Below are 27,335 nucleotides of genomic sequence, written 5' to 3'. Positions count from 1 at the left end.
GTTTTAGTAAAGTCCAGAGTTACTCAGAATCACTACCCTGTTCTCAAACAACACAGTGACTTTGGCACATGTGACCCCTTAAGTACCCCAATTCTCCCCATTATTATGTGGAGATTTGGTGCTACTATTTTGAAAAAATAAAAGTGCTACTGATATGAAAATTAGATTACTTAGATGAAATGGACAAATTCCCAGAAGCACAAACTATTGAAACTGACTGAAGAAAAAAATAGATAACCTGAACAGACCTATAACAAGAGACTGAGTTAGTAATCAAACTTCCCACAAAGAAAGGCCCAGGATCAGATGCCTTTACTGGTGAATTTTACCGAACATACAAAAAAGAATTAGTATCAGTCCTTCACAAACTCATCTAAAAAGTGGAAGAGGAGGAAGCACTTTACAACTCATTCTATAAGGCCAGTGTTACCCTGATAACAAAACTAGACAAAGACATTACAAGGAAACTACAGACCAGTGTCTCTTATCAATAAAGACACAAAAATCCTCAACAAAATATTGGTAAAATGAATCCAGCAATATAAAAGGGATTATACGTCATAACCAAGTGGAACTCATGCCAGGAATGCAATGTCGGTTTATCATCTGAAAATCAGTTAAGGTAGCATACCACATCAACAGTATAAAAGACAAGATTGCATTATCATTGCAATTGACAAACACAAAACAGCTGACAAAATGCAATACTCATCACAGTCAAAGAATTCAACCAACTAGGAATAGAAGGGAGTTTCCTCAACCTCATAAAGAACATCTATAAAAAACCCACAGCTATCATCATACTTGAGGGAGACTGAATGTTTTCCCCCTAAGAGAGGAACAAGACAAGAATGTCTGTTTTCACCACCTATCTTCAACTTTGTACCAGTGGTTCTAGACAGAGAAATTAGGCAAGAAAATGAAGTGACATTGAAAAGGCATCTGGTTTGGAGTAGTGAAACTGTATCTATTTGCAGATGACACGGTCTTATATATATAGGAAATTTCTAAAGAATCCACTAAAAAGCTACTGAAACTAATATATGCATTGAGCAAGCAAAGTTATTAGATATGAAATCAATATTCAAAAATCTATTACATAGCCATACCCTTGCAATGAATTATCTGAAAAGGAAATTAAGAAAGCAGTTCCGTTTACTGTAACATCAAAATCAATAAAATACCTAGAAAAAATTTTACAAAAAAGTACAAGATTTCTACACTGAAAACAAATATTTTTTAAGGTTTATTTATTTATTTTTAGAGAGAGAGAGAGAGCAAACATGAGTGGGGAGGGGCAGAGAGAGAGGGAGAGAGAGAATCCCAAGCAGGCTTTGCATTGTCAGTGCAGAGCCTGGTGCGAGACTCACATTGTGAGATAATGACCCGAGCTACATGTCGGATCAAGAGCTGGATGCTTAACCAACTGAGCCATGCCCCAACAAAATGTTATTGAAGAAGTATTGAATATCTAAATACATCCCATGTTCATGGACTGGAAGACTTAACATTGTTAAGATGGAAATACTCTACAAATTGATCTACTGCTATAACATGATCTCTATTAAAATTTCACTATTATATCTATAATATATAGGTATAGGTTGCTATAACACAATCCCTATTAAAATTCCAGCTGTCTTTATTGCACAAACAGATTTTAAAGTTTATGTGGAATTGCAAAGAACCCCTAATAGTCAAAACAATCTTTAAGAACAGGGGTCCCTGGGTGGCTCAGTTGATTAAGCATCCAAGTCTTGATTTCAGCTCAGGTCATAATCTCATAGTCATAAGATTGAGCCCCACATCAAGCTCTGTGCTGAGTATGGAGCCTGCTTGGGATATTCTCTTTCCATCTCTCTCTGCCCTTCCCCCACTTACACTCCCTTTCTCTGTCTTTCTCTCTTTCTCTCCCTCTCTCTCTCTCTCTCTTTTTCAAAATAAATAAATAAACATTAAAAAATAAGAACAAAGGTGGAAGACTGAAAAATTATTTGATTTCAAAAACTACTACAAATTTAGAGTAATCAAGACAGTATGGTACTGGCATAAAGAGAGACCATAAAGAACAATAGAATATAATTGAGTGTCTAGAAATAAACCCTTACATTTACTGTTAGTTGATTTTTGACAAGGATTCCAAGACAATTCAATGGGTAAACAGAACCTTTTCTGCAAATTGTGCTGAGACACTGGATGTTTACATGCAAAAGAATGAAGTTGGATCCCTAGCTTATACCACAGACAAAAGTGAACTCAAAGTGAATCAAAGACCTAAATATAAGAGTTAAAGCTTTAAAAATTACAAGAAAACATAGGCATAAATCTTCCTGATTCCAGATTAGGCAATGGTTTGTTATATATGAGAGCAAAATCACCACAACAAAAGAAAAAAAATAGATGACTAGACATTATCCAAATTTTAAACTTTTGTGCTTCAAAATCATTGAGAAAATGAAAAGATAATTAAAAGAATTGAAGGAAAATTCTGGAAATCATATATCTGATAAAGTAGTCGTATCTAGAATATATAAATAACACAACTCAGTAATAAAAAAGACAATCCAATTAAAAATGGACAAACCATCCGAATCGACATTTCTCCAAAGGACTGCAAAATGGCCAATAAGCACATGAGTAGATACTCAGTATCAGCCATCACAGAACTACAAATCAAAACCACAAAGAAATCCAACAAATGGTAAATACATATAAAAGAATGAAGTTGAACCTTACTTTATACCATATGCAAAAATTGACTCAAAGTGGATCAAAGACCTAGATGTAAGAGATAAAACTGTAAGACTCTTAAAAGAAAACGTAGGAAAAAAGGGCCATGATATTGGATTTGGTGATGATTTCTTACATATAACTAGAAAAGCACAGACAACAAAGTAAAATGAGATAAGCTGGACTTGATCAAAATGAAAATCTTTTATGCATCGAAGACAGTATCAACAGAGTGAAAGGCAGTCCAATAATGGGAGAAAATATTTGCAAATCATATATTTGTTAAAGAAGTAATTTCCAGAATATATTTTTAAAAACTCCTATAAATCAACAACAAAAAACAACCCAATTTAAAAATAGGCTAAGGACTTAGTTATGTATTTCTCCAAATATGTATTTCTACAAAAGGGGGCGCCTGGGTGGTTCAGTCAGTTGAGCATCCAACTTCAGCTCAGGTCATGATCTCACTGTTCATGAATTCAAGCCCTGTTTGAACTCTGTGCTGACAGCTCAGAGCCTGGAGCCTGCTTCAGATTCTGTGTCTTCCTCTTTCTTCCCCTTCCCCACTTATGCTCTGTCTCCCTCTCTCTCTCAAAAATAAATAAACATTTTTAAAAAAGATACAAATGGTCACTAAGTATATGAAAAGATGTTTAACATCACTAGTCATTAGGGAAATGCCATTCAAAATCACGAGATAATCACTTCACACCCGTTAGGATAGTTACTATCAAAAACAAGTGTTAGCGAAGATGTGGCAAAATTAGAACCCTTGTACATTGCTGATTGGAATGTCAAGTGGTGCGGTCATTGTGAGAAACAGCATTATCGTTCCTCAAAAAATTTAAATACGGAATTACCATATCACTTAACAATTCCACTTCTGGGTATATACGCAAAAGAATTGAAAGCAAAGACCAAAAAAAAAAAAAAAAATACTGTACAACCATGTTCATAGCAGCATTACTCACAACAGCCAAATAGTGGAAGCAACCCAAAGTGTCCATCAATGGACAAATGAATAAATTAAATGTATTACATACATACCATGAGCCTTAAGAAGGGAAGAAATTCTGACACCTGCTACCATAGGAGTGAGACTTGAAGAAAATTATGCTAAATAAACCACTCACGGAAGGACAAATATTGTATGATTCCACTTATATAAGTTGTATCATATAAGTTGTCATAGAGACAGAAAGCATGATGGCTTCCAGGAGCTGGAGGGAAATGGGCATAGGTAGTTATTGTTTAATGAGTCCACAGTTTCAGTTTGGGAAGAAGAAAAGTTTGGAAGATAGTGGTGATGGCTGTACAGCAATGTGAATGTAGTGAATGCGGCTGAACTGTACACTTAAAAGTGGTTAAAATGTTAAACTTTATGTTATGTGTCTTTTGCCACAATAAAACCAAGCTATAATGAGATACCACGTTACACCCACCAGGATGACTATAATCAGAAAGACAGACACTAGCAAAAATGTATAAGGATGTAGAGCACTTAGAACCTTCGTTAACTACTACAGGAATGCAGAATGGTGCAGCTGCTTTGGAAAAGTCTTAAATTCCTTAAATTGTTAAACTTAGAGTTAACATATCATCCAGCAATTCCACTCCTTGGAATATACCCAAGAGAAATGAGAACAGCCATCCATACAAAAATTATACACAGATGTTCATCATAATATGATTCATAATAGCCAAAACATGGAAACAGCCCAAATGCCCATGAACTGATGAGCTGATAAATGAAACGTGGTAGATCCGTGCAACAATATTATTTATTCAACAATAAAAGGGAATTAAATACTGCTCCATGCTACAACATACATGACCCTTGGAAACATTATGCTAAAAAAAGAAACCAGTCACAAAGAACCACATGTGATAGGATTCCATGTATATGAAATGTCGAGGAGAGGCAAATCTATAAAGATGGAAAGTAGATTAGTGATTGTGTAGGGCTGGGAGGGATTGAAATAGGGGGTATGTACGATGGCAGCTAAGGCATAGGGATTTCTTTGGGGGGTAACTAAAGTGTTCTAAAATTGATTTTGGTGGTGGTTTCACAACTCTGTGAATATATTGAATTGTCCTCCATATGTGGATGAATTATATGCTATGTGACTTACACTTCAGTGGAACTGTTATGATTCTTCCACTTACTAGTGTGTGACCTTGGGCAAGACACTTAACCTCTCTGTGCCTCAATTTCCCCATCTGTAGGATGGCTTTATATAGGACCATTGTAAGGATCGAGTAAGTTGAATCATGTCAGGTGCTGAGAACATTGCCCAGTACAAAGGAAGCCATCAAAAAGGATTAGCTGGTATAATATCTAGAAAAACCATTTTTTCATCAAGTTTTTTATTTTAAGTCCAATGTAATTAGCATACAGTGTTATATTAGTTTCAGGTATACAATATAGTGATTCAACAGTTCTATACATTACTTAGCTCTCATCATAAGTGTAGTCTTTAATCCCCATCACCTATTTTGCCCATCTCCCCCACCTCCCCTAGAGAGACCTTTTTTTTTTTTTAAGTTTATTTACTTTTGAGAGAGACAGCACAAACAGAGGAGGGGCAGAGAGAGGGGGGGACAGAGGATATGAAGCGGGCTCTGCACTGACATCAGAGAGCCAGACGTAGGGCTTGAACTCATGAACCATGTGATCATGACCTGAGCCAAAGTCAGACCTTCAACCGACTGAGTCACCCAGGCTCCCTGAGAAACTATTTTTAACACATTTTCCCTTAAACTATATTTTAGCTAAGTGTGGAATTCTGTCCGTCATTCCTTCCTTCCTCCCTCCTTCCCTCCCTTCCTTCCATCCCCCCTCTCTCTCTTTGCCTTCTTTTCCCTAGCAAATGAGAACCAACCACAGTGATCCAAAGACCCTTTCAGGAAAATGGGGAAGGTTCTCGGGCTCCGGCCAGTCACTCATCTTGGTTCTCAGGGCTGGACTAACACCCTCAAGCCCACAAAAGCTCACATTCACAGACTAGCATATTCGTTCCTCATTATGCCCTTCAGGTTTTCATTTCCTCCTTTAAAAAAACAAATATGTGAATAATATTACTTTTCGGGGGAATGTATATGAGAACTCATAATTCTCAAGTTGTAGATGGAGAAATGCTGAGCTGGAACCGAACGTGCGGCTGTAAAGCATGACCCTGGTCCCCTCGGGAGAGCATCACAGCTGGGCCCATGAAGCCCCTGTTGTCCCTCCTCACCCCGCTCCTTCTTTCACAGACATCTGTTCCATAAAAGCAGCCACGTATCTTCAGAGACTATAAATGACACGTGTTGAAGTCGTGTTTTGATTGTTTTTTTAACGGAGTTGTTGGCTCTAATCTGGCTGGAGACGCAAGAGTGACTCGGGCAGATGGGAGTCTGCTGCTGCCTGAGGGTCCTCTGTGGTGTTTTGGGGAGAGAGTCCAGGAGGTCCGGCACTTGGCCAGCTGGCCTCTGCCATGTCTCCTGACCCCCAAGCGTGCAGCACACGCAGTGACAGAAGCTTCAGGTGTGCTGGGAAAGGCCTTGTCATCCACAGGAAGGCAGAGCAAGGTGTTTGCGTTTCCTTGGCTGCACCCTCACAGCCCAGTGGACAACAGCCCTGCACAGGGGAGGAGGAGAAGAGACCCACATCCCTGGGGGCCTCCTCCATGCCAGCCATTTCCCTGGGATCTTACCTCCCATGCATTTATCATCTGGGCCTGGACCACGTAAGCAGAGATCACGTGGGCCAATCCTCCACCAAAGCCTGTGAGAGGAAAGTACTACTGACATTGTGCAGAGGAGGAAACTGAGGCTTGAGCACTGATGTGCCCAAGGTCACATGGCTGGTGAGTTGGTGAAGACTTGAGTCCAGGTCCTGAATGTGGGCTTCTGAGAATTTGAGAATGTGTGACTGAAATATGTGGGCACCTGTGATTTACAGGCATCATGGGGAGGTTGGTCAGGTGTACCCTAACCAGAAGCATAATTGTATAAGTGAAAAACAAAGCCCCTGGATTGGGACACAGAGGACCTCCCACCACACACACAAACCCCCGCTACTTAATAACTGGTGGGTCTCGGGTGAGCCTGGTCACGTGTCCCAGTGGTCTCTCCACCTGTAATGCAGAAAGTCCTTCCCCTGGGAGCTCTGGGAGGTGAAAGCAAGATGGCGGCAGGGAAGGACCAGGCCACAAAGCAGAGGGGTGACCATGCCCACACAGAGTATAGTGCTGACCCACCAGAGGGCAAAGGTGAGCCTGTGCTTTCCAACTTTCTCTTGACAAAGAGTAAGTGAGAAGGGAGAGCTTCTATCTGTCTGGTTTTCCAAATCAGACTGCCTGGGTCCTCCATGGCTTACAGATGGACACGATCATTCTTCAGGCCAGACCCTTTTTCAAGGTACACGAGCCAGTTGGCCTGAACTCTGCCACCAAATCCCAAGGAGAGACAGTGGCGATCCCTGTCACACATTCCCTCTACTCACCCAGTCCCTGACCCGTGTCTTAGACATTATGCAGGTCTCTGACAGGTCTCCCGCTCTGCCATCTGTGCTGGGATGACTTTTCCCAAAGCCACTGCCAGTGGGCAGGGGTGGCCCCTCTAGACAGATGTGTCCATGAGAGAAACTTCCCTGTCTGTTCTGGATCCTTTGCTTCCACCCCTCAGTCCTCAGGTCTAACCTTCTAACTCAGCCTTCCTCCATGTGCAGCCCACCTGCCCAGAGCCTCAGTGAGAGTAGTGAGACGTCTTCCTTACCTCTGCCGTTGAGGACAGGCCTGGTTTCCAAAGCCTAGACATTATTACTCCAGGACTGAGAGTCTGTGGACCCCACTGTGTAGGCATCAAACCAGATTTATTGAAGGGGCATTCTCGAAGTCTGTCTTCTGGCACCCTCTTCTCCCTGAGACCTCTCCTGTGTCAGCAACACCTCCTTGTGGCTAAATCCAGAGAATGCTTTTCAGGCCTCCTCCAACCCAACCCTGTCCTGGCTTCTCTTGAACAGTCCTCCCACCCTCCCTGGCCTTGCTGGCTGCTCCTTCTCTCGCTCCTTATTCCAATCATAGATGCTTGCATCCCCAACCCCTGCCATCCGTCCCCCATCCTCTTTTCTCCCTGTAGAAGCTCCCTGTGTGAGTTGTTCTTATCTTGCTTTCTACCATGACCTTGTTGCTGGTGACTTCCAACCCTGTGTCTCCACCCCAGATCCCACCCCTGAACTCCAGAACTGCACCTTCAGACCCTTCCCAGTACCACTCAGCTGCCCAGCGGCTGCCTCAACCTGACCCTCTCAAAGTGGTGCCCACCCTTCTTCCCCCAAGCTAAATCCTCTCCCCATGTTCTCCCTTGCAGTGGAGGTACTGTTGGACTCCTCTCAGCCCATTGGAATCCTGAGCTTGACTCTTGCCCCCTTTATCACCTTGACCCCACATACCCAAAGCCCTTTCAATCCCACTCTTAAATAGTCTTATATCTGTTTTTCTGCACTACTGCCTCGGTGAAAGTCATCATCTTGTCCCAAGATTCATGGTTACCTGAGACACCCAAGGCAACCTCTCTTCCACCCGCCCTTAAGTACTCTTCAAGAACCAACCATCCCAAACTGGGCAGCTGCTCGCTCGCATTCTCTCTCTCTCTCCTCCCTCCCTCCCCCTGCTGCTTAAATATCATGGGATCATGGGCAGTCTCTCTCTATGAGAGCACCAGTCCTGCTTCTTTGGTTGGCCAACTTCACATTGACCATCAGGACCCAACTCAAGGCCCACTTCCTCCACAGCACTTATAAGATAGTGAAGAAATTGTCTGTTTATATGTTTCTCTTTCCCCCAAGGACCACACACTTGGCTGAGATGTTTCCCATCATTCTTTTTATGCTGTGATGTTTTACACGTGGCCTATAGGATGCTATGCCTGACATTTGTCTGTCTCCATAACAGTTGCTCAGATTATCACATACTGGCATGTTGTTTTCCTTACGTTGGTTAATTTAACTAATGTAGGGAACATTCCTGGCACAGAGCTAAGCATAGATCGATGCTCAGCCAATACCAGATCCTTCTTACTGATGCATTTTGTAGATGCATAAAGTTGACTGAATCCCTTAGACACAACACTTGTTAGCTCCAACACATCTTGTGTTGAAATACAACTCACAGTTTTTTGTTTTGTTTTGTTTATAGTTTGAAGTTGTTGAAAATGAATGACCTACCAGTGTTCTCTCTCTGGCTCTCTATATTTGAGATTCCCTAGATAGTCAACATAAAATAACTGTGTCAAAAGAACTTGATCCTAAATATGTCATTGTTTCTTTGTAACAACTAAGTCACATTGCAGCGGGTTTCACAAGATTTTTACCTAGTTTAAATCTCAGCCAAATCAAGATCTGAACAGAAAGTGAATTTTGAATAGAAGCTGAAATTTTCAGAACTGGAACGTAGGCAGAATAGTGCCCCCCACCAGAGAGATCTCGATCTTAATTCCTGGAACTCCCATTACATGTCAAAGGGAAATTAGGGAAATCAGAGGGTTGCAATTGGAAATAAAGTTGTGTGATGGGTTGAACTGCATCTCCACCCCACACATACACCAAAAAAGACATTGAAGTCCTAGCCGTCAGTATTTCAGAATGTGACCTTGTTTGGAAATAGGGTCATTACAGCTGTAATTAGTTAAGGTGAGGTCACACTGAGGTAGGGTGGGCCCCTAATCTAATCTGATTAGTGTCCTTCCAAAGACAGCTATTTAAGGACATGGAGACACAGGGTGAACATCATGTGAAGACAGAGGCAGAGATGGAGTAACACACATACAAGCAAAGGGACACCAAGAATTGCCAGCTGTCATTAGAACCTAGGAGAGAGGCATAGAACATCTTCCTCACAGCCCTCAGAAGGAAGCAACCCTACGACACTTTGCCTTCTGGCTTCGAACCTGCAGAACTGTGAGAGAATAGCTTTCTGGTGTTTTAAGCCACCTAGTTTGTGGTACTTTTTCCAGCAATAAAAAAAAAAGCAAACTACTACAGCTTGCTAATCAGTTGGCCCTAAACTAGATTATCCTGTATCATCTGCTTGGGTCCAGTGCAATCACAAAGGTTCTTAAAAGTGGAGGAAGAAGGCAGACGAGAATGTTGGAGTGATAGCATATGAGAAGGGCTTGGCCAGATGCTGCTGGCGTTGAAGATGGAGACAAGAGCATACGCCAAGGCACTGGGGCAGCATCTAGAAGCTGGAAGAGGCAAGTCTTCCCAGAGCATCTGGAGGGAACCAGCCCCGGCAGCATCTTTGTTTTAGACCAGTGAGATCCATGTCAGATTTCCAACCTCCAGGAGCATAAAATAATAAATCTGTGTTGTTTTGTGCCATTAAGTTTATGGTCATTTGCTGCAGCAGCAATAAAAAAAAAAAGAAAAAAAGAATACAAGGTCTCAGGCAGTGACTGAGCTGCCTGGAGGATCTGATGAGAAGCATCGAACTTGAAGTATGTGCAGAGGAGCTGAGTCTGTTTCCTGCTGGACAGGAAAGGAATCCAGTCCTTCCAGACTCGAGAGCAACCGAGGAAGGGTGGCCCGAACTAAGGAAGTGTTAATGGGGGCTTCCTGAAGCATGAATTTTACTGCTTTTAAGAAGATCTACAAACTCAAACTTAGCTAATAAATGTCACTGTTAAGGTTCTTAGAGGACATGAGTGAAAAAACAATCAGGCTTGAGCTGCACTTGTAATATGAATTGTTTTACGGAATCACAGTTCCTTTCTCCCATTCCTGGACTCGGGATTAGTGGGACTTCACTCTGATGTTTACTTGCATGATGTTCCTCTTCCACAGAGGACCCTCCTGCAGACTTCCTGGCTGCTGGTAAAATGGTTTCTTTCAGCCACCAGCAACAAAGTTTCCAGAAAGTCATCTTTTGCTCCCCCAGCCTCACTGAGGGAATGTGGCTGTTTGTCAAGATGAGCAAAAACAAGTCTAGCTGAAAAATAGCTCCGATCCCCTGCAGCTTGCGTGCCTATGTGGGGCAATAGGTCTCCTGGAGCTGGTTGGGCACGCACCTCAGGCGGGGCTACAGGCACTCAGTGAAGACGCCCTTCAGGGATGCTCCGCGGTTACCTGATGTCTGCACAGAGCTGAGCACCAGCCTTTCTCACCGGCTCATCATGGCCTCCCTGGGACTTGAGAACACTTCACTTCCTTGTCCTTCTCTCACTTACTTCCTGTTCCTAACCATCGCTTCTTTAAATTCTGAAGGAGCACCCGGCTCTTGGCTCAGGTCGTGATCTCATGGTTCGCAGGATCAAGCACAGAGCCTTCTTGGGCTTCTCTCTCTTCCTCTCTCTCTCTCTGCCCCTCCCCTGCTCACTCTCTGTCTAGTTGGGCACTTTGCTGGGATGAACACTGGGTGTTGTATGTAAGCAATGAATCACAGGAATCTACCCCAAAAACCAGGAACACACTGTATACACTGTATGTTAGCAGACTTGACGATAAAATATATTAAATTTTTTTTAATTAAATTGTGATGAAAATACACATAACATTTACCACCTCAACCCTGTTTAAGTGTACAGTTTAAGTGGCATTAGACACATTCACACTGAGTGCCCATTACTACCGTCTGTCTCCAGAACCCCACCTCCTGCTCACGTACAGCTCTGCATCCCTTAAACACTAGCTCCCCATTCCTTCCCACCTGATGGCCACCATCTTTCTGTCTCTATGAATCTACTCCAGTTACCTCATGTAAGTGGAGTCCTTCAGGACTTGTCCTTCTCTGACTGGCTTATTTCACTCAGCATGATGTCCCCATGGCTCCTCCATATTGTAGTGTGTTTTCGAATCTCCTTCCTTTTTAAGGCCGAATGATATTTTGTCGTACGTTCTCCTGAGGTGTTGTGCCATGGTTGCGTCTGGATAACCAGATCCCTGTGTGGAGCTGGGAAGTGGGAGGGGAGAAGGAAGGGTGGAGGGGCAAGGAGATGGGAATGTGCCGTGAGCTGCCCCACGTGTGACTTGCAGGTGTGGGGTCATCTGTGAGAGCCACAGGAGGTTTGGAAGGGCGCCTTGGCCTCAGACAGAGCTTGTTTTGAATCTCAGCAGATCCTCAGTACATCTGACAGTAACTATCACCCCAAGGACAGGAGCAGGGACAGCGCTTTTACACAGCCCCAGGGGACAGAGAACCCCCCCCCCTCCAGTTAAGGAGCAGGGCCAACCATAGATCAGTTTCATGCATCTCTACATGTGTGGGGCTCTGTCACCCATTCCTCTGCCAGACTCTGGGCAACAGCAACAGGGGACATTGCAGGGGGTCAAAGGATTCTTCTGGAAAGGGGAGGAGGGACACATAGGCTGTTTTCCATTCTGTCATACTGCTGCAAAGCACCCAAAATGCACAAGAGACACCAGAAGCAAAGGAAGGAGGAACGGGGAAGATTGGCAATCCCTCACAGCTCTATAAGAATCTGATCCCCTCGGGTCTGACTCTTCCAGTCACTGATAGAACAGGAGGCATAGGAGACGTTTGAGGTGGGACTGCTGAACCTCTCCCAGCTCTTCCCCATCCCCTTGGCTGCCCAGATGGACTTTTGTGTGGATCAGAGTCAATTTGCATATTTCCTAGAGCACATGCTCTGGTTGTGTGCCCAGGGATGGAGACACTGGCACCCTCTGGCCAAAAGCCTGCAGGTGACATTCTCATGAGTATGACACAGCAGTCCCAGTTCCCAGGGGTGGCCTCCAGGAAGCACAGCAAATACAAAAGACAAGAGGGGGACACAGCTCTGTTCACAGCTGGGGTCAGCACAACAGCAGGTGTCATCAGCCTAAAGCCTGACGTCACAAAGTCAGTTGCAAAAGGTCAGGACAAAGGGGATCTGGCTGAGAGTCCTCTAAGTTCTATTTTGTTTGGAAAATAGAAATGGCAAGGAGCTGAGCTGCATTAATAAACATGGAGCCTCCCCACTTAAAGAGAGAGAAAATCATCACATTCTCTCCTGCTGCTTTCAGACCCCATCTGGGCCATTTTGCCCATGACAAAGCAATCCATTTGGAGAACAGTAGTGACTGATTAGAGAATTAGAAGGGAAAGGATTCAGATCTGCCACATGCAAATTATTTTGATTGGGATAAGAGAAAACTTACAAGGGGAATAACAGAGCCATCTTCAAATATTTAGGAAGGCAATCATGTCACTCCAAAGACCAGAACAAGGAGAAATGGGAAGGATTGGGTTTAGTTCTTACAGTGTCATTTAAATAGTTGTCAGGTGGTGAAATGGGGGCAAGATTTGCTCACTGCCCTCTGGGACTTCATCTTCTCCTGCCGAGAAGATAAGGAATAACAATTGCTACAAGTTATAAGGGCTGATGTGTGCCAGGTGCTGCTGTAAGCAACTTACAGGCAACATGTCACTTGTCCTCACACTCCAGGGTACACACACTCCTTTGCATCCCTTTCCATCCTGCAGTTTATGCAAGGGGTCTGGGAAGAGAAGCTTCCCTGGATTTATTCCCTGGGGGCATAGAAGACAGTGATGAGCTCTTCCAAGGGGACTGAAAGTCAGAGGAGGTGGCCTGAGCTTGCCCTAAGGGATGAGGAGGAGCAGTGGAGGGAGGGGCCCGGGGAGCTCCCTCTTCTCAACATTTACCCCAACCACTACCACTACCCCCAGCTGGTACAAGTTACTCTCATCCCCTGCCTGGACTGGTGCAGTGGCCTCCTCCCTGGTCTCCTTGCTGCTGCCCTGCAGGGCATGTCACTCCTGTCTCCAAACCCCCTGGGACTGCATCTTATTCAAACAAGAGCCACAGTGGCCAGCCAGGGCCTGTAGAATCTCCCCCCTGTGCCTTCTCATGCCCCTCTCTCTGCTCCTCCCTCTGCTCCTCCCTCCTCCCCCCTTCTCCAGCCACACTGGACTCCTCGCTGCTCCTCAACCCTGCCAGCACACTCCTCCCCAGGGCCTTTGCACCCACTGTGCCCTCTGCCTGGAAGTCTTCTCTGCTTACTCTCTCGCTTCCTTCCAGGCTCTGCTCACACGTCAGCTTATCAGTGAGGCTGTCCCTGCCAACTTGTGTGCTCACCCCCCTCCTCCTCCCCCTCCTTCCCTACACTGCCCTACTTTTCTCTGAAGCACTTACTACCATGTGGCATCTCCTCTATTCATATATGATATATGTTATATATAGTTTACTGTGTTATATTCTATTGTATACATTTGTTGATTTACTGTCTGTTCCCATTAGGATGGTAAGATTTGTAGGGCAGGGCCTTGTCTTGTTCACTGCCTCATCATCAGAACCTAGGACAGTGCCCAGCACATGGGAAGCCCTCAGTGAATGTGCCATGCTAGGATGGGTGAATGAGCAAGTAAGCTAGAACTGGAGAAGAATTGGGGGGGAGGCACCATCCAGTGTCCCTCCAAGGACCTGCCTGTGGAAAGGCACTGCTGATATATTTTTTTAGGGTTTTTTTTTAAGTGTTTTATTTAGATAGCATGAATGAGGGAGAGGCAGAGAGAGAGGAAGAGAGAAAATCTCAAGCAGGCTCTGCACTGTCAGCACAGAGCTCGACACGGGGCCCGATCTCACAAACCTTGAGATCATGACCTGAGCTGAAATCAAGAGTGGGACGCTTAACCGACTGAGCCACCCAGGTGCCCAACACTGCTGTTATTTCTAAACAACAGGATAGCATAATCAGATTTGGTTTGAGCAACTTAGGACTCGATGATGATGAAGAGGAGTGTGTTTATCAGACATGGGCATAGATTGAGCCATTCTGTTAATATGGGAGCTCCTGGGAACTAGGTGGACTTGAGGCTCATGCAGGGACCAAACAGGAGAGAGTCCTTTTGTGTCCCCAAAAGGCCATTCAAAGCCCCACTCGGTGTCCTGAGAAATCATGATTTACAACTGCTCAGCTTCCTTCCAACACCACAAGGCCAACAGGAGCCATGGCAGAACCGGGGTCATTGAAAGATAAGGCAGGTAGGCCAAGTTCTAGTCAAGCACTTGCAACAGCTCAGTTCTGTTACAGCCCACAAGTTGCCTCCTCAAGAGTGACAGTCCCCACCCAAAAGGGCTATCCACTCTTTGAAAAGCAGGGGGTACCTGGTCCTGGTGTGTTCAAGCTGGCCCTGGAGTGTCCCTTGTCATAGGCTATACCAGTCTGGTTTTGTTGCAGTGACAAATGAGCCCGGTATCTCAGTGGCTTATAGCAAATGGTGTCACGTTATTACAGAGCTCAGCTGTTGGAGCATCCCCTGTATTGGGACCTGCTGCTCTCATGGCAGAGGGCAGGAAACAGGGAGAACCAGAGCCAAACCACATAATCACACTCAAAGCTTCTGCTGGGACATGGCCAGCTTCATGTCCACTCACACCCCATTGAACAAAGCACGTCATAGACAGTGGGTGGGATATGGAATCCCGCTACAAGGAGAGTGACCACTTGGGAGCAATAATTGAATCAACCATAGAGGTGTTGTGTGCAGAAGGATTTCTGTTTTGAATAAGCTATTGAACTACTCAACTCATGTGGCTTCCTCTGCCCTAATACTTCAGAATTATTTCTAAAGTTGATTGCAAAGCTCTTTGAGTCTATCTCCCTCTCTCACACTACAGACCCAAGATGCCGTGATCTGTCCAGAAGGCCCTCCGGGGAAACTGGCCTTTCCACCCAGTTATTTTTTCACTGTCTTTCCTCCTCCTGGACAGGTGGGTGGCAGGCCCATGGAGCCCCTGCTCAGCGACCTGTGAGAAGGGCATCCAGCATCGGGAGGTGACCTGCGTGTACCAGCTGCAGAACGGCACACATGTCACCACGCGGCCCCTCTATTGCCCGGGCCCCGGCCAGCACCAGTGCAGAGCTGTGAAGGCCAGGACTGCCTGTCCATCTGGGAGGCGTCTGAGTGGTCACAGGTGGGTGCCTGGGCTGTCGCCAGTGCTGAACCCACCAACAGGGCCTCTGTGCCTTGTCCACCACCCAATTGGTGCCTTTCCCTCCATGGTATTTGTGACTCAATACCACATATCACAGTCCTCGCCAACCCCCAGATAACCAAAAGATGAATTCTAGTCACATATTCTTAAATTCCATCTGAGATAACAATATGGCTAAAGGAAGCATGGATAATGTGGTTTTGATCATGTATACGTTTTTGATAATATATATCACAGTTTGATCCCATTTCCTATGACAATTCTCATGTAAAGTTGGATGGATGGATGGATGGATGGATGGATGGATGGATGGACGGATGGACAGATGGATGGATGGACGGATGAGTGTGTGGATGGATGGATAGATGGGTAGGTGTGGACATAAGTAGGTAGACAGACAGACCAACTGACCAATCTTTTAATTTTCTTTCAACACGTTTGAACTTTAGTGTGATCAGATTGGTAAGGTGGTATCATAGGCTTTCTTTGAACTCTGTGTCAGTCTTTGTAGATTGTAAGAGACAAGCAGATGCTGGAAGGGACAGTTTTTAGTGCGCAGGTTGGAATCACACACCTCATGCCATAAAACATGTTGGAAAGAGGTCAATTAAGCCTTAAGTTTTAACTTAGGCTGAAGAGTGATTCTGGAAATATTTTATCTTTGGTAATATCATCTTTCAAGGCTTTGCATTGACTTTGCATTAATGATTTTGACTGGCCATAAAACAAAAAAATAGCTGAACAAAGGGCAAGTTTCCCTCAGATCCCCCATCAAATGTGTTCTAGGAAAGTCAGAAAGGCTAAATCCAAGACACTCTTCAGTGTGGAAAATATTTTTAAAGTTCCTTTTTATTGCCAAACAGTTGGAATTATTTTGAATAAGAAAGTATTCCCCCCATTCTTAATGAACGAAAAGTCTGCCCTTGGCTGCTCTGAAATGGGGATTACTTTTCAGACGGATCTTAACATGTACCCATTTAAAGACTTGAGTCTTTAACCTGCCCGTTATTATATTTTAAAGAAAAGAGAGAGTTTAAAATTTTGATTTTTTTTACATGTATTAAGGTTTGTAAGTTAAACGTTCAAGGGACCTCTTTTAGGGAGGGGGGCTACTTGCTGGAGGGGTAGAGGCAGGAATGCAGTCTTCCCCCAACCCACCTTGAGCCTAAGATCCTTGATCACCAGACTCCTGATCCAAACAAGATTTACACTGTAATCAGATCAAAGCCGTACATTTTCCATTTGGATTCTTTCTCATAGAAAAAAGAGAAAAAAAGTCCTTACCAAAATAACCAAACCTGACATTATCAACTGTCACCATAGTGTTAAAGAATACCAGATTGAAAAAGGTGAGACAACTGAAGCAAGATTTAAAGAAATATCTCTAGGGGCACCTGGGTGGCTCAGTCGGTTAAGTGTCCAACTTTGGCTCAGGTCATGATCTCACTCACGGTTTGTGAGTTCAAGCCCTGTGTCAGGCTCTGTGCTGACAGCTCAGAGCTTGGAGCCTGCTTTGGATTCTGTCTCTCTGTCTCTCTCTGTCTCTCTCTGTCTCTCTCTGTCTCTGTCTCTCTCTCTCTCTCTCTCTGCCTCCCCATTTGTGCTCTGTGTCTCAAAAATAAATAAATGCAAAAAAATTTTTAAAAAAGAAATATCTCTAATTTCACATCTGTATCTTTGCGCATATGTGATCCTAATGCTGAAATAGCATCTGTACCAATCAGTCTAATTCTGGCTCAGCCCAGCCTTGAGCCAAATGCATCTTTCTGCACATTGAACTTGGAATCAAATCTCGCCCCCATTCATGAGATGCTCACCAAACTCGTATTTCTACTACTTCACCACATGCTGAATCAACCCCTTTAATATTTCTTCTGGAAACAAATGGGTTTACGTTTCTGATGGCAGAGAAATGTATTTGATCAACAAGGTTGCCCTTATTCAGCCAGCAGTGTTGATCACCCTTACTGTCTACACCCCACCTTCTTCACAGCTTTGCTAGAATGAGGAGCAGAAACCAGGAAGGAGGCAAAAGATAGTGACTCTCTCCTGTCCTGGGCTTCTGGTCCCCATCCCTGGATCAGAAGCCAAGGGAGAAACTGAACATGGCCCTCCTAGGTCCCCCAGAGGAAACCCCACCTGCAATGCTGCCTCTTTCTCAAGGCTTAAGGCTTCCAGCCAATGCTGGTGGTCAGAAGGGCTGAGCTAGGGTTTGGTAAAGAAACAGACTGGACATTAGCATTTGAACTTCAAGGGAAAGGGATAGGGAACACAGAATAGAGTAAGACAATGCAGAAACTCAGGCATAAGTGGTAAGTAGGCTTCTAGTTGGAGAAAGAGCCAGTGGTGTGGGTGCCGGTGCCAGGGAGGAGCCCACACGTCAAATGGTGAGGGTGGGGCTGATGAAATGGTCATGGAGCATCACCTTACAGAGAAGAAGAAGTTGAAGGTCGACTCAGGAACCCAGGCTCCCTGCAGCAGCCCTCCTGGCCACAACCCAGCCTGCCCAGGAAGGTAACACCTGCCATAGACCGACTCCTTGTATCTGAGGTCCTGTTAAGCTGTCCCTCACCCATGCACAGGACCAAATACTCATGCTGTCCAGCTCCCTGCTAGGTGACCAGTTCTGAAGCCTGTGTATTTCATCTAAAGTTTCTTTATTTACCTTGAGAGAGAGAGAGAGAGAGAGAGAGAGAGAGAGAGAGAGAGAGAGAAAGTGGGGGAAGGACAGAGAGAGAGGGAGGGAGAGAGAATCCCAAGCAGGTTCCTCGCTGTCAGTGCAGAGCCCAACTTGGGACTCAAACTTATGAATTGTGGGATCATGACCCTGCCTATATATTTCTTCTAAAACAAGCCAGTCTGAGTTTCAAAAAGAAAAGAGGGAAGAAAGGAGGGGAGGGGGGGGGAGGGGAGGGAAGGGGAGGGAAGGGAAGGGAAGGGAAGGGAAGGGAAGGGAAGGGAAGGGAAGGGAACGGAAGGGAACGGAAGGGAACGGAAGGGAACGGAAGGGAAGGGAAGGGAAGAACCCCAAGGGGCCTGTCAGAGAGCTAAATGGGACAGGGAATTCATTAAAAAAATAAATAAAGGTAAATAACATTTTGGGGTAAACATTAATAATGGAAATATAAAGAATAACATTTGATCTCTATGTGCATTTTTTCAGGGGACACAGTAGAACTTTTTAAAAATCAAGTTTATTGTAGCTCAAGAATATCACTGCTGTATATTTCTGATAAATCAAGCAAGTATGAAAGAGGCATTCACGTTGCTAGGGCTCCATGTTGGGGCTACTACACTCACGAGCTGTCCCCACCATAGCTCTGGGACCCAGCAGTTGGGAGGAACTTTCCCAGGCAGCCTGGGTTTCCTTGTGTCTGTACATCTTGGCAGAACACCGCCTTCAGCCCCCTGTCACCACGAGTTCCATGTTTGTTTACGTGGTGGGGACAGGGCTTCCGCACCCGGCAGATACGAGGGAGGGCTCCATGGGTCTATGGCCACGTCTCCTCTTGCTGGCCAGATCATGCACGCTGTCAGACCTGTCCTCCCAAGGTCACAAATCTGCCTGGGCTTCCTTCTGCTTGGTGTGGAGGTGGGTAAGCCCTCTTTGAGCCCAGGCGAGGTCCCTCCCTGAGCTCACGGGGAGAAGGCTCCAGATACACCCCGCAGGACCGCACTATTTACATCTTGTCACTCCATCTCTCATCCCTAACTCAGTGTATCTTGCTGCCTGGGGGAATGGGAATCTTGACCTCTCTCAGGACTCACCCATGATTTGTCATTCCTCAGGCCCTACTTGGGCCCCGTCCCCACACTGTCTCTCGAAGTGTCTCCCAAGAAGTAAAGTAAAATGCCACAGGGAACATGGCTCCATCACACTCTTGGCATCCATGCTTAAAACAGTCATTGTGGCTCTCTGCAAGAGCTTGCCACCTGCCTGACGTGAAAGTCACCTGTGGCCTGGCTTTGCGTCTCCCCTCTTCTCCACCCTGGACCTGTGCCTTTGCCCCAGGCTGGTCCAGACAGAGTGCATATAGCTGCAGGCCAGCCGGGAGGAGCCAGGGGCCTCACACATCTTTGCTTTGGTGTCTGTCCTCAGCAGCATTTGCCCCTTGAACTCACTCACTGCATTGGTCTTTGGGACCTGGCAGCAGGCCACTAAATTCTTAGTTTGGTCTTCTGGGTGCCCCTGAGCTCTCCCTACTCCCCCTATCACCAGCCACTTATCTGGAGTCACATAAGGGACCAGGTGCATCAGACTCTGGAAGACCAGGATCCTTTTCACCCTTGTGTCCCCAGAACTGGGTCTGGCACATAGGAGCGACTTAACAAGCATTGATGAACTTGAGCTGAATCAGACCAGATTAAACATCCAACCGGTGTCTTGCAGTGCTCTGCCACCTGTGGTAAAGGGACCCAAAAGCGAACTGTGACGTGCACCAACTCGCAAGGAAAATGCGACGCGTCCATGAGGCCGAAAGCAGAGGAGGCGTGCGAGGACTACTCAGGCTGCTACGAGTGGAAAACCGGGGACTGGTCCAAGGTGAGTCCAGCGCGCCTGCGTTTCCACCCTGCAGGGAACTCTAGAAACAGGAGCTCAGATCTCACCACGCGCCTCGATTCAACGAGGCGGTCCCAGTCTACCCAGGCAAGTGCGCTTTCTCTCCAAGCTGTGCACCTGCCAGTGACCCCAGGCTGTGTGCAGTCGGAAGGAAACCGAATGCCCCCCCGCAGCACGAAGCAGGGTACTCCGGGTGCCAGTTGGCTGTCCTGTGCTGCGTGCTGGCTGTGCCCCAGCATCCTGCGGGGGACTTGGCCGCCGGCCATGGCAAAAGCCTTGTGAACACACAGGAGCCTTGGCTGAGGCAAATGTGGAGGGGGCTCATGGGCAAACAACACTTCCATTCACTTCAGGACCCTTGGGTGAGGGCCTGGATGATGCAGGGGCAGATAGGTATGAGCCTTGGGGGTGGCAGAAAGGAAGAGCCTTCTTCCAGAGCCTGGCCTGCACCCCTGGGGGACAGAGAGGCTTAAATAGCACAGGAATGTAAACCCGATATAAAAACTTCTTTCCTGCTTAGCCCTTCTTTTGCTCATTCACCTGGTATCTTTCAACCTGTTACCTCTAAAGCCTGTTTACCAGGGGCTGAGCTAAGTCATCACATGTGAGCCCCAGCCAGTACACCTTCTAAAGAACATTTTCCCAACACCTGTAGAATTTCTTTTTTTTTTTAAGTTTGTTTATTTTGAGAGAGACAGCAGGAGTCGGGGAGGGGCGGAGAGAGAGGGAGAGAGAATCCCAAGCGGATTCTCACAAAGCTGGGATGGGATGCAGGGATCCATCTCACAAAGCTGCAAGGTGACCACCTGAGCTGAAACCAGAAGTCGGATGCTCAACCGACTGAGCCACCCAGGTGCCCCAACAGCTATAGAATTTCTAGTGACGTTTGCTAATGTCGGATTTTCTAAGAAAATTTCTAATGACAGCCTAGAGTGTGTTTGTGTTTCTTTTTGGTCTTAGCAACTGAAAACTCCCTGTTTGTTTCTCTCGATGCCTCTTCACTCCTGGGTTGCACACTGATGGCCCGAGAGCCTCCGGTGTTTGCATGGCCTGCACAACAATGTCTTAAACATTTTAGAATTAGTTACTAACATTTAAAAACAGGACAATTCCACCTGAAAGTCTGGAGATGGGCCCCTGTCTGGAAATCTGGCAACAGGGCAATGTGGCCTGCGTCCTCATGTGGCCACCACGAACTGGGGCCAAGCAGGCCTGGTACCTTCCCCCAGATCCTGGTCCTCCAGCCTCTCCCCAGGCTCCTCCAGCCACTATGCATTTTGATTTACCTGCCTGGCCCAGGCAGTACCTTTCTTGGTTTGTGCCTCTGCTTTATGGAAGGAGAGATGCTTTGGCTATTGGAAAGCAAAACTTCCCCAAATCTGGTACCCAAATGGCCACCTTCCCACAAGTCTGAATACAAATTCCTGCAAACTATTGGAGTGCATAAAAGCCAAATTCTTCCGGTTCCAGTTTGCTGTCTGTGCTGAAATGCAGCATCTGGATAACTGCGAATTTGGGGACGACCAAAAACACCTCCTGTTTATTTACGCCCTGATCAGAAAATCTGACCAGAGCAATAGAACCGAGGCCAGTAGGTCCGGTTTCTCCATGAATGTAATAACGCTTAGTATGGAGTTGCCAGGATGAGTCTTATCATTGGAAGAAGTCTCACTTGAACTTCACTTGAAGGCTCTTGCAAAACAAACAAACAAAAAAAAAGTGCCATTAGAACCTAGAATCCTGTGAGAAAGACGTCAAGGGGCTGAGTTACAGCTCTGACTCACCACTTAATGTGTCTTAATCTGTCTGGCTCTCAGTCTCTTTATCTCTGAAATGGAGAATCATTAACACTGGCCCTGGCCATTTCGCAGAGACGCTCCGAGCTTTCAACGTGCTAGTATATGTGACTCAGCACTTGGACATCTCAGCCCGTTTTCCTGCCCCAAACCTATCACCAAGGGCTCACACCATTGTGAGGCACAGGCACCAGGACTAACCCGTTCTGATCTCATCTAACTTTGTCTTATCAGTAGGAGTACCCAGGCTTTTATACAACCATACCCAAAACCGTCTCGTAGCCAAGCATGTCAGACCCAGCTTGACATAAACAGGCTATCAACAGCTTGGGTTCTAACCAATAAGAAAACATTTGTGGGTGTCCTATGTCAGAACTGTCAGAAGATGTGGAGGGACAACTACCCAACATAGTAAAGTAACATCATCTGGACTCCAAAAGTCCAGGTGTGGATTGGAATAAAGCGGTCATTATACTCGGGAAATTGGAAGGGTCCTAGTGGTCACCACCCTAAGTGCATCCTGTGCTACTGATGGGTGGCTTCCATGGTCACAGATATCCCTGCGCAGGAAGCAGAGGGGAGGAGTGGTCAGTTAGGGCCTGGGCTGTGTGCACCCGTCAGGGTCTGAGGGCACTTGGCATCGTTTCCCCTTTGAGGTTTACCTCTGTACCTGTGGCCTGCAGCCAGGGTCATTAGCCCTGGTTCACTGAAGAAGCAATAGATGCTCCAAGATTGAGTGGCGTGCCCACACCCCTCTGGCAGAGTCCAAGCTCCTGAACCCCAGTTCAGAGCTCAATCCAACCAGTGGACACAGAACGAGAAGGGCTGCGGAGTCCCCGTGACGGTGCCTTTGAGCCACAGCATGCCCTACACATGTTCGTTGGCTCTCCAGGGCTTGGCTTTCTCCAGCCGTTATGGCCATCTGGTTTTGAGAACCAGAGGGACACTTTTGTTTCCTGAAGTACCATGAGCTTCCTGGCACTAGGAGCTGCAGAACACCAGAAAATGAATGTGACTAGTGCCTGAGAAGCTTAGCACGGCACTGCCCCAGATCTAGTAGCTCAGGCTTTCCCTCCTCCGATGTTCAGGGGCACTTCCTTGGCTGAGGACGCTGGTATGTGGTCCAGCCAACTCCCACACACAGCCCACCAGGTAGAGCCGTTAGCTGGCCTGCTTCTCTAGTAGCCAGACCATGGCGAATAACACCTCCCAGCTTTCTGGAAAGGAAGGCATTAGAAGGCCACCGTGCCCACTTTTTACCACAGCCAGCTTGATCAGTTATCCCTGATCAAGGAAAGTAAAAACAAGAAAGAATAATGGAACGGAATGATCTCGGCTGCCATCCAGGGCTGGTATCTTCTGGCATCTGATTGGTGCACAGAGCCTTTGGGGAGAGTACTCAGCATTTGTGGGTGCCACTGGCCCCCTCCCCAGCACATCTGGCCAGAACCAGGACCCAGGCACAGGCTCGTTCTCCCAAGCTGAAAATTCATCACGGACACTGAACTGGAAGTCTGTGCATGCATGAACATATTGGGAGCAAGTGTGGTGGGGCAGGAGCAGCACAGAACTCAGCCGTGGGACCCTCACCCTGTTTGCCTCACCACCACTCCCTCCTGCCACCGCCATCCCTGGGTGGGCTGGCATGCACAGTTACAGAAATCTGTACAGTTAATAGAAATCTGCCCATGGTTTTTCCCCATTTCTTCTCTGGAGAAGTGGAAAGGATCCCGTGGGGATACTTGTCCTCTCTCACTGGGTGATCAGGTCAGTGTTGGTGGATTCCACTGGATGGTTCTTACCCTGACATTTTCACTTATTCAGACTAAATGTGCTTTGTGAGTAACATCTTGTCTCTGCTCTGCGGCTTGTGCACCATCCCCTTGTTGCATGCCTGGGGTGGGTGCATTTTTTTTTTAAGTTTATTTTCTTGAGAGAGAGAGAGAGAAAACAAGCTCAGGAGGGGCAGAGAGAGAAGAGAGAGAGAGAGAGAGAGAGAGAGAGAGAGAGAGAGAATCCCAAGCAGGCACCACATTGTGAGCACAGAGCTGGATGCAGGGCTTGAACTCACGAACCGCAAGATTATGACTTGAGCAGAAATCAAGAGTTGGACACTTAACTGGCTGAGCCACCCAGTTGCCCCAAGGGTCAGTGCACTTTTAAACCCTCTCCATTGTAACCAGCCTCCAAACCTCCCCACATTCCAGACTTTGAAGGCTTCACACAAGTTGCCCCAAAGGAAAGTCAATAGAATTTCAAGGGCCGTCAGGGCATCAGTGTGTCTGGAAGCTTTGACATTTTGCATCCAAGCAGTCTCCTGTTACTTGGCCCCACGGGTGCCGTTGAGAAAGATAAGCCGTCTCCAGGGAGGTGAGGGACCAGCCAGTCCATGGACATTCCACCGGTGCCATCCTGCACTCACTGAAATAAGAAGGACCAGTCACCCTGAGAAGGGGCTGGCACCCATCCCTTCCTGTAGCTGGGTGAGGGTGCCTGAGAACAACACCCAGAACCTGGGGGAGGCAGGGCCCCTCCCCTTCCCCCAGCCTCAGCAAATGACTGAACCGTAACCGGGGTCCCATATGAGGGACAGGCTTCACATTCCCATCCCTGCTGAGGGCATTATTACTGCTCTGCCATGTTTGAAAAATGGCCTGCAGCTGGCTACCCTCCTGGGATATTAGCTATTTCCAGATCTGTGCAAATCATTGTTTTCACCCGCTAACTGCTGGGTATTCAACCCGGGGGGAGGGAGACGTCACTTAAAATGGGAGAGGAGGAAATCGCATTTCTTTCTAGAATAGCATGACTTTTGATCAAAAGTTGAGATGTTTCAGTTTCAAGACCAGAGGCATTAATCACCGCTGAAATGACGGGATGTTTCTAATTAGAAACAAATTATTCTGGAGGGATCATAATGGATGGTGTTTTTAAAGAAAACCGTTGGCTGTCTGTGTTAAGAGTATGGCTGTTCCCTTTCACTGAAGAGATCAAAGTGACCGTTGACTTCCTGGTGCCTGCGAAGGTCCCATGGAAGGGGGCTGGTCTAACTCCAAGGCCTCAGTCAGGCCCCAGGTGTGCCCCTCACACCCGAGCCCCAGACTGATGTGGAAATCACAGCACCTCCCAGGGGCCATAGGAGGTCAAAGGAAGAAATAAGCATGAAGAGTGTGTGAGCTGCAGACCCCCAAGAAGTCTGGGAGAGCCTCTCACTCAGTGGTGGAGGCCTTACTGTGCTCTAGGCAGGGAGATGGGGGTTTCAGCTCCACGGCCTTAGCAATGAACAGACCTTGCATCGCGAGAGGGGCTTGTTTTCCAGCCCACACCACTTCCAAAGCTTGCACCTGTTTTGGTGGGGTCTGACCCCACTCCCCACTCTGCAAGGCTGGCCTGCCTGCCAAGCTGGGGGCCGGCAGCCAAGACTCTGGGATTCAACCAGCATTTCCTGAGCTCCCGATCTGTGCCAGAAAACCCGCTCTGGGCCCTGGGGGTATGAGAGTGGATAGTGACCCATACAAGGTACAGACCGACAGGGAGCCAACTGCAGAAGGCCACCCTGAGTCCCACTGGGCCAGTATGAGCACAGTGCTATGGGACCCAGGCAGCCTCTTCCTGGGAAAACTGTGGATGGGGATGCTGGCAGGGGGTGACACTGCTCCTGTTGGGACCAGTGACAGTGGCCCCTGACATACACCAGTGCTTTAAAATTTACAAAGCACATTCACTCATATTATCTCATTTGACCCCGTCCTCATTTTACAGATGAGAAAACTGACTCAGAGTGGTGATGTGGCTTTTTTCCCCAAAGTCCCACAGCTACAAAATAGCAGGGCTAAGAGTCTGGTCCCTGCCTTCTGGCTCTTAATTCACCTTTCTTCCAGGTGCATAATAACCTCAGAGGCTTAGATTCCTAACCTGAAACGGGTAGGAGATGACCTATGGCCTGCAGCTCTAATCGTCATAGGCATATGCTTGGTATAAAGTCAAGTGTCTACCTGCCCTTGTTTTGCTTTGTTTTTAATATTTATTTTTGAGAGAGTGCAAGCGGGGGAGGGCCAGAGAGAGGGGGACAGAGGATCTGAAGCCGGCTCTGCACTGACAGCACAGAGTCCGACGCAGGGCTCAAACTCATGAACCGCGAGATCATGACCTGAGCTGAAGTCGGACACTCAACTGACTGATCCACCCCCCTCCCAAAAAAAACAAGTCAAGTATCTCCCTGCTCTCTCTCCACACCACCCCCCATCTAAACCTGCTCTCCAAGGGCTTTGTATCAGTCATTGACATAATGGCAATCCCTTGCCTCTATCTGCGGTCCTACACGTTGTCTACCCTTATTTGTGAAATAAAAAGTTGAGTCCTTATTAAAAGAAACTTGCACATCAAAGAGGAAGTATGTGAGACATTGGGGATATCGGGGCCCTTCTCTGGGGCAGCCAGCGGGCAGCCAGCACTGTGGGCAAAGAGAGAGATAAGCCAATTCTCTCTCTATTTGACATTACTCTGAGGAGCATAAGCAGCCAATGAAAGGAAGGTCATCAGATCTCAACGCGTTTCAGGCAGGGGCAGAAGGGAGAGAGGGCAGAATACCCCCTCGGTGTGGAGCACTTTGAGTGGGTGAACAGAGCCTGCCACTGGGTCGTGGACTTGCAGAGAAAAGTCCAGGACCCATACCTGCTCATGTGAGAGAAATGGGCTTCCTGTAGAGCAGCAGAGTTATCGGAAATTTCGAGGAGAGGTGCCTGCATGAAGTGAGCTGAATAATAGCTGATGCCTCTGACCCGTCCATTCACCTAGTGGTGCCCTTTGTCAAACCAGCTGCCTTGGTGTGGAGCAAGGGATCCGAGAGAGGGGGTGGCTCCCCCTGCATTGCAGCCTGGGTTTTAACCACTACCTGGACCTAGTCATTGAATCAGAGGAGATGCTGCCCCTAAGGAACACTTTTGTTTCAACACATGCTACGTCAGTGACCCTAAAGTAGGGCAGACGGTCAGGATGACACAGGTCCACACCCCCCACTGGGCTGTGGCCTCCTGTAAACTTGAACCAGCATCACCCTCTGTCAGCTGGGTCTAGGGGTACCCCCCTATAGGGCATCTGTAAAAGCACTTAGCCCAAGGCCTGGCACAGGGAGATCACCCGGGAGGTGCTTGTTTCTATCATCATCATCATCTCGTTATTTTTGCCATTGTCTTCTGCTGCAGCCACAGATCTCTGGTGGAATCCCATTTCTTCCATGGGCCTATCAAATGTGTGTTATCTTAAAGCAGCTCTTTGAATGTGGTTCAGGTCCCATAAAACAGTGTGTGCCC

General features: G+C 46.8%; 1 protein-coding gene across 1 annotated transcript in view; it reads left to right on the top strand.

The window, feature by feature from the left end:
- The window catches only part of ADAMTS17 (ADAM metallopeptidase with thrombospondin type 1 motif 17), a 343,010-nt gene that overhangs the window by 304,705 nt on the left and 10,970 nt on the right, over positions 1-27,335 (top strand). The window contains 3 exon segments of the mRNA XM_042943087.1: positions 15,442-15,572; positions 15,575-15,645; positions 20,057-20,209. Of these exon segments, the coding sequence (XP_042799021.1) occupies positions 15,442-15,572; positions 15,575-15,645; positions 20,057-20,209 (355 nt within the window).

This window comes from Panthera leo, chromosome B3 (genome assembly GCF_018350215.1).
Source record: "Panthera leo isolate Ple1 chromosome B3, P.leo_Ple1_pat1.1, whole genome shotgun sequence".
NCBI lineage: Eukaryota > Metazoa > Chordata > Mammalia > Carnivora > Felidae > Panthera > Panthera leo.
Note: the sequence above shows the minus strand (reverse complement) of the source record. Positions and strands in the feature narration are given on the sequence as shown.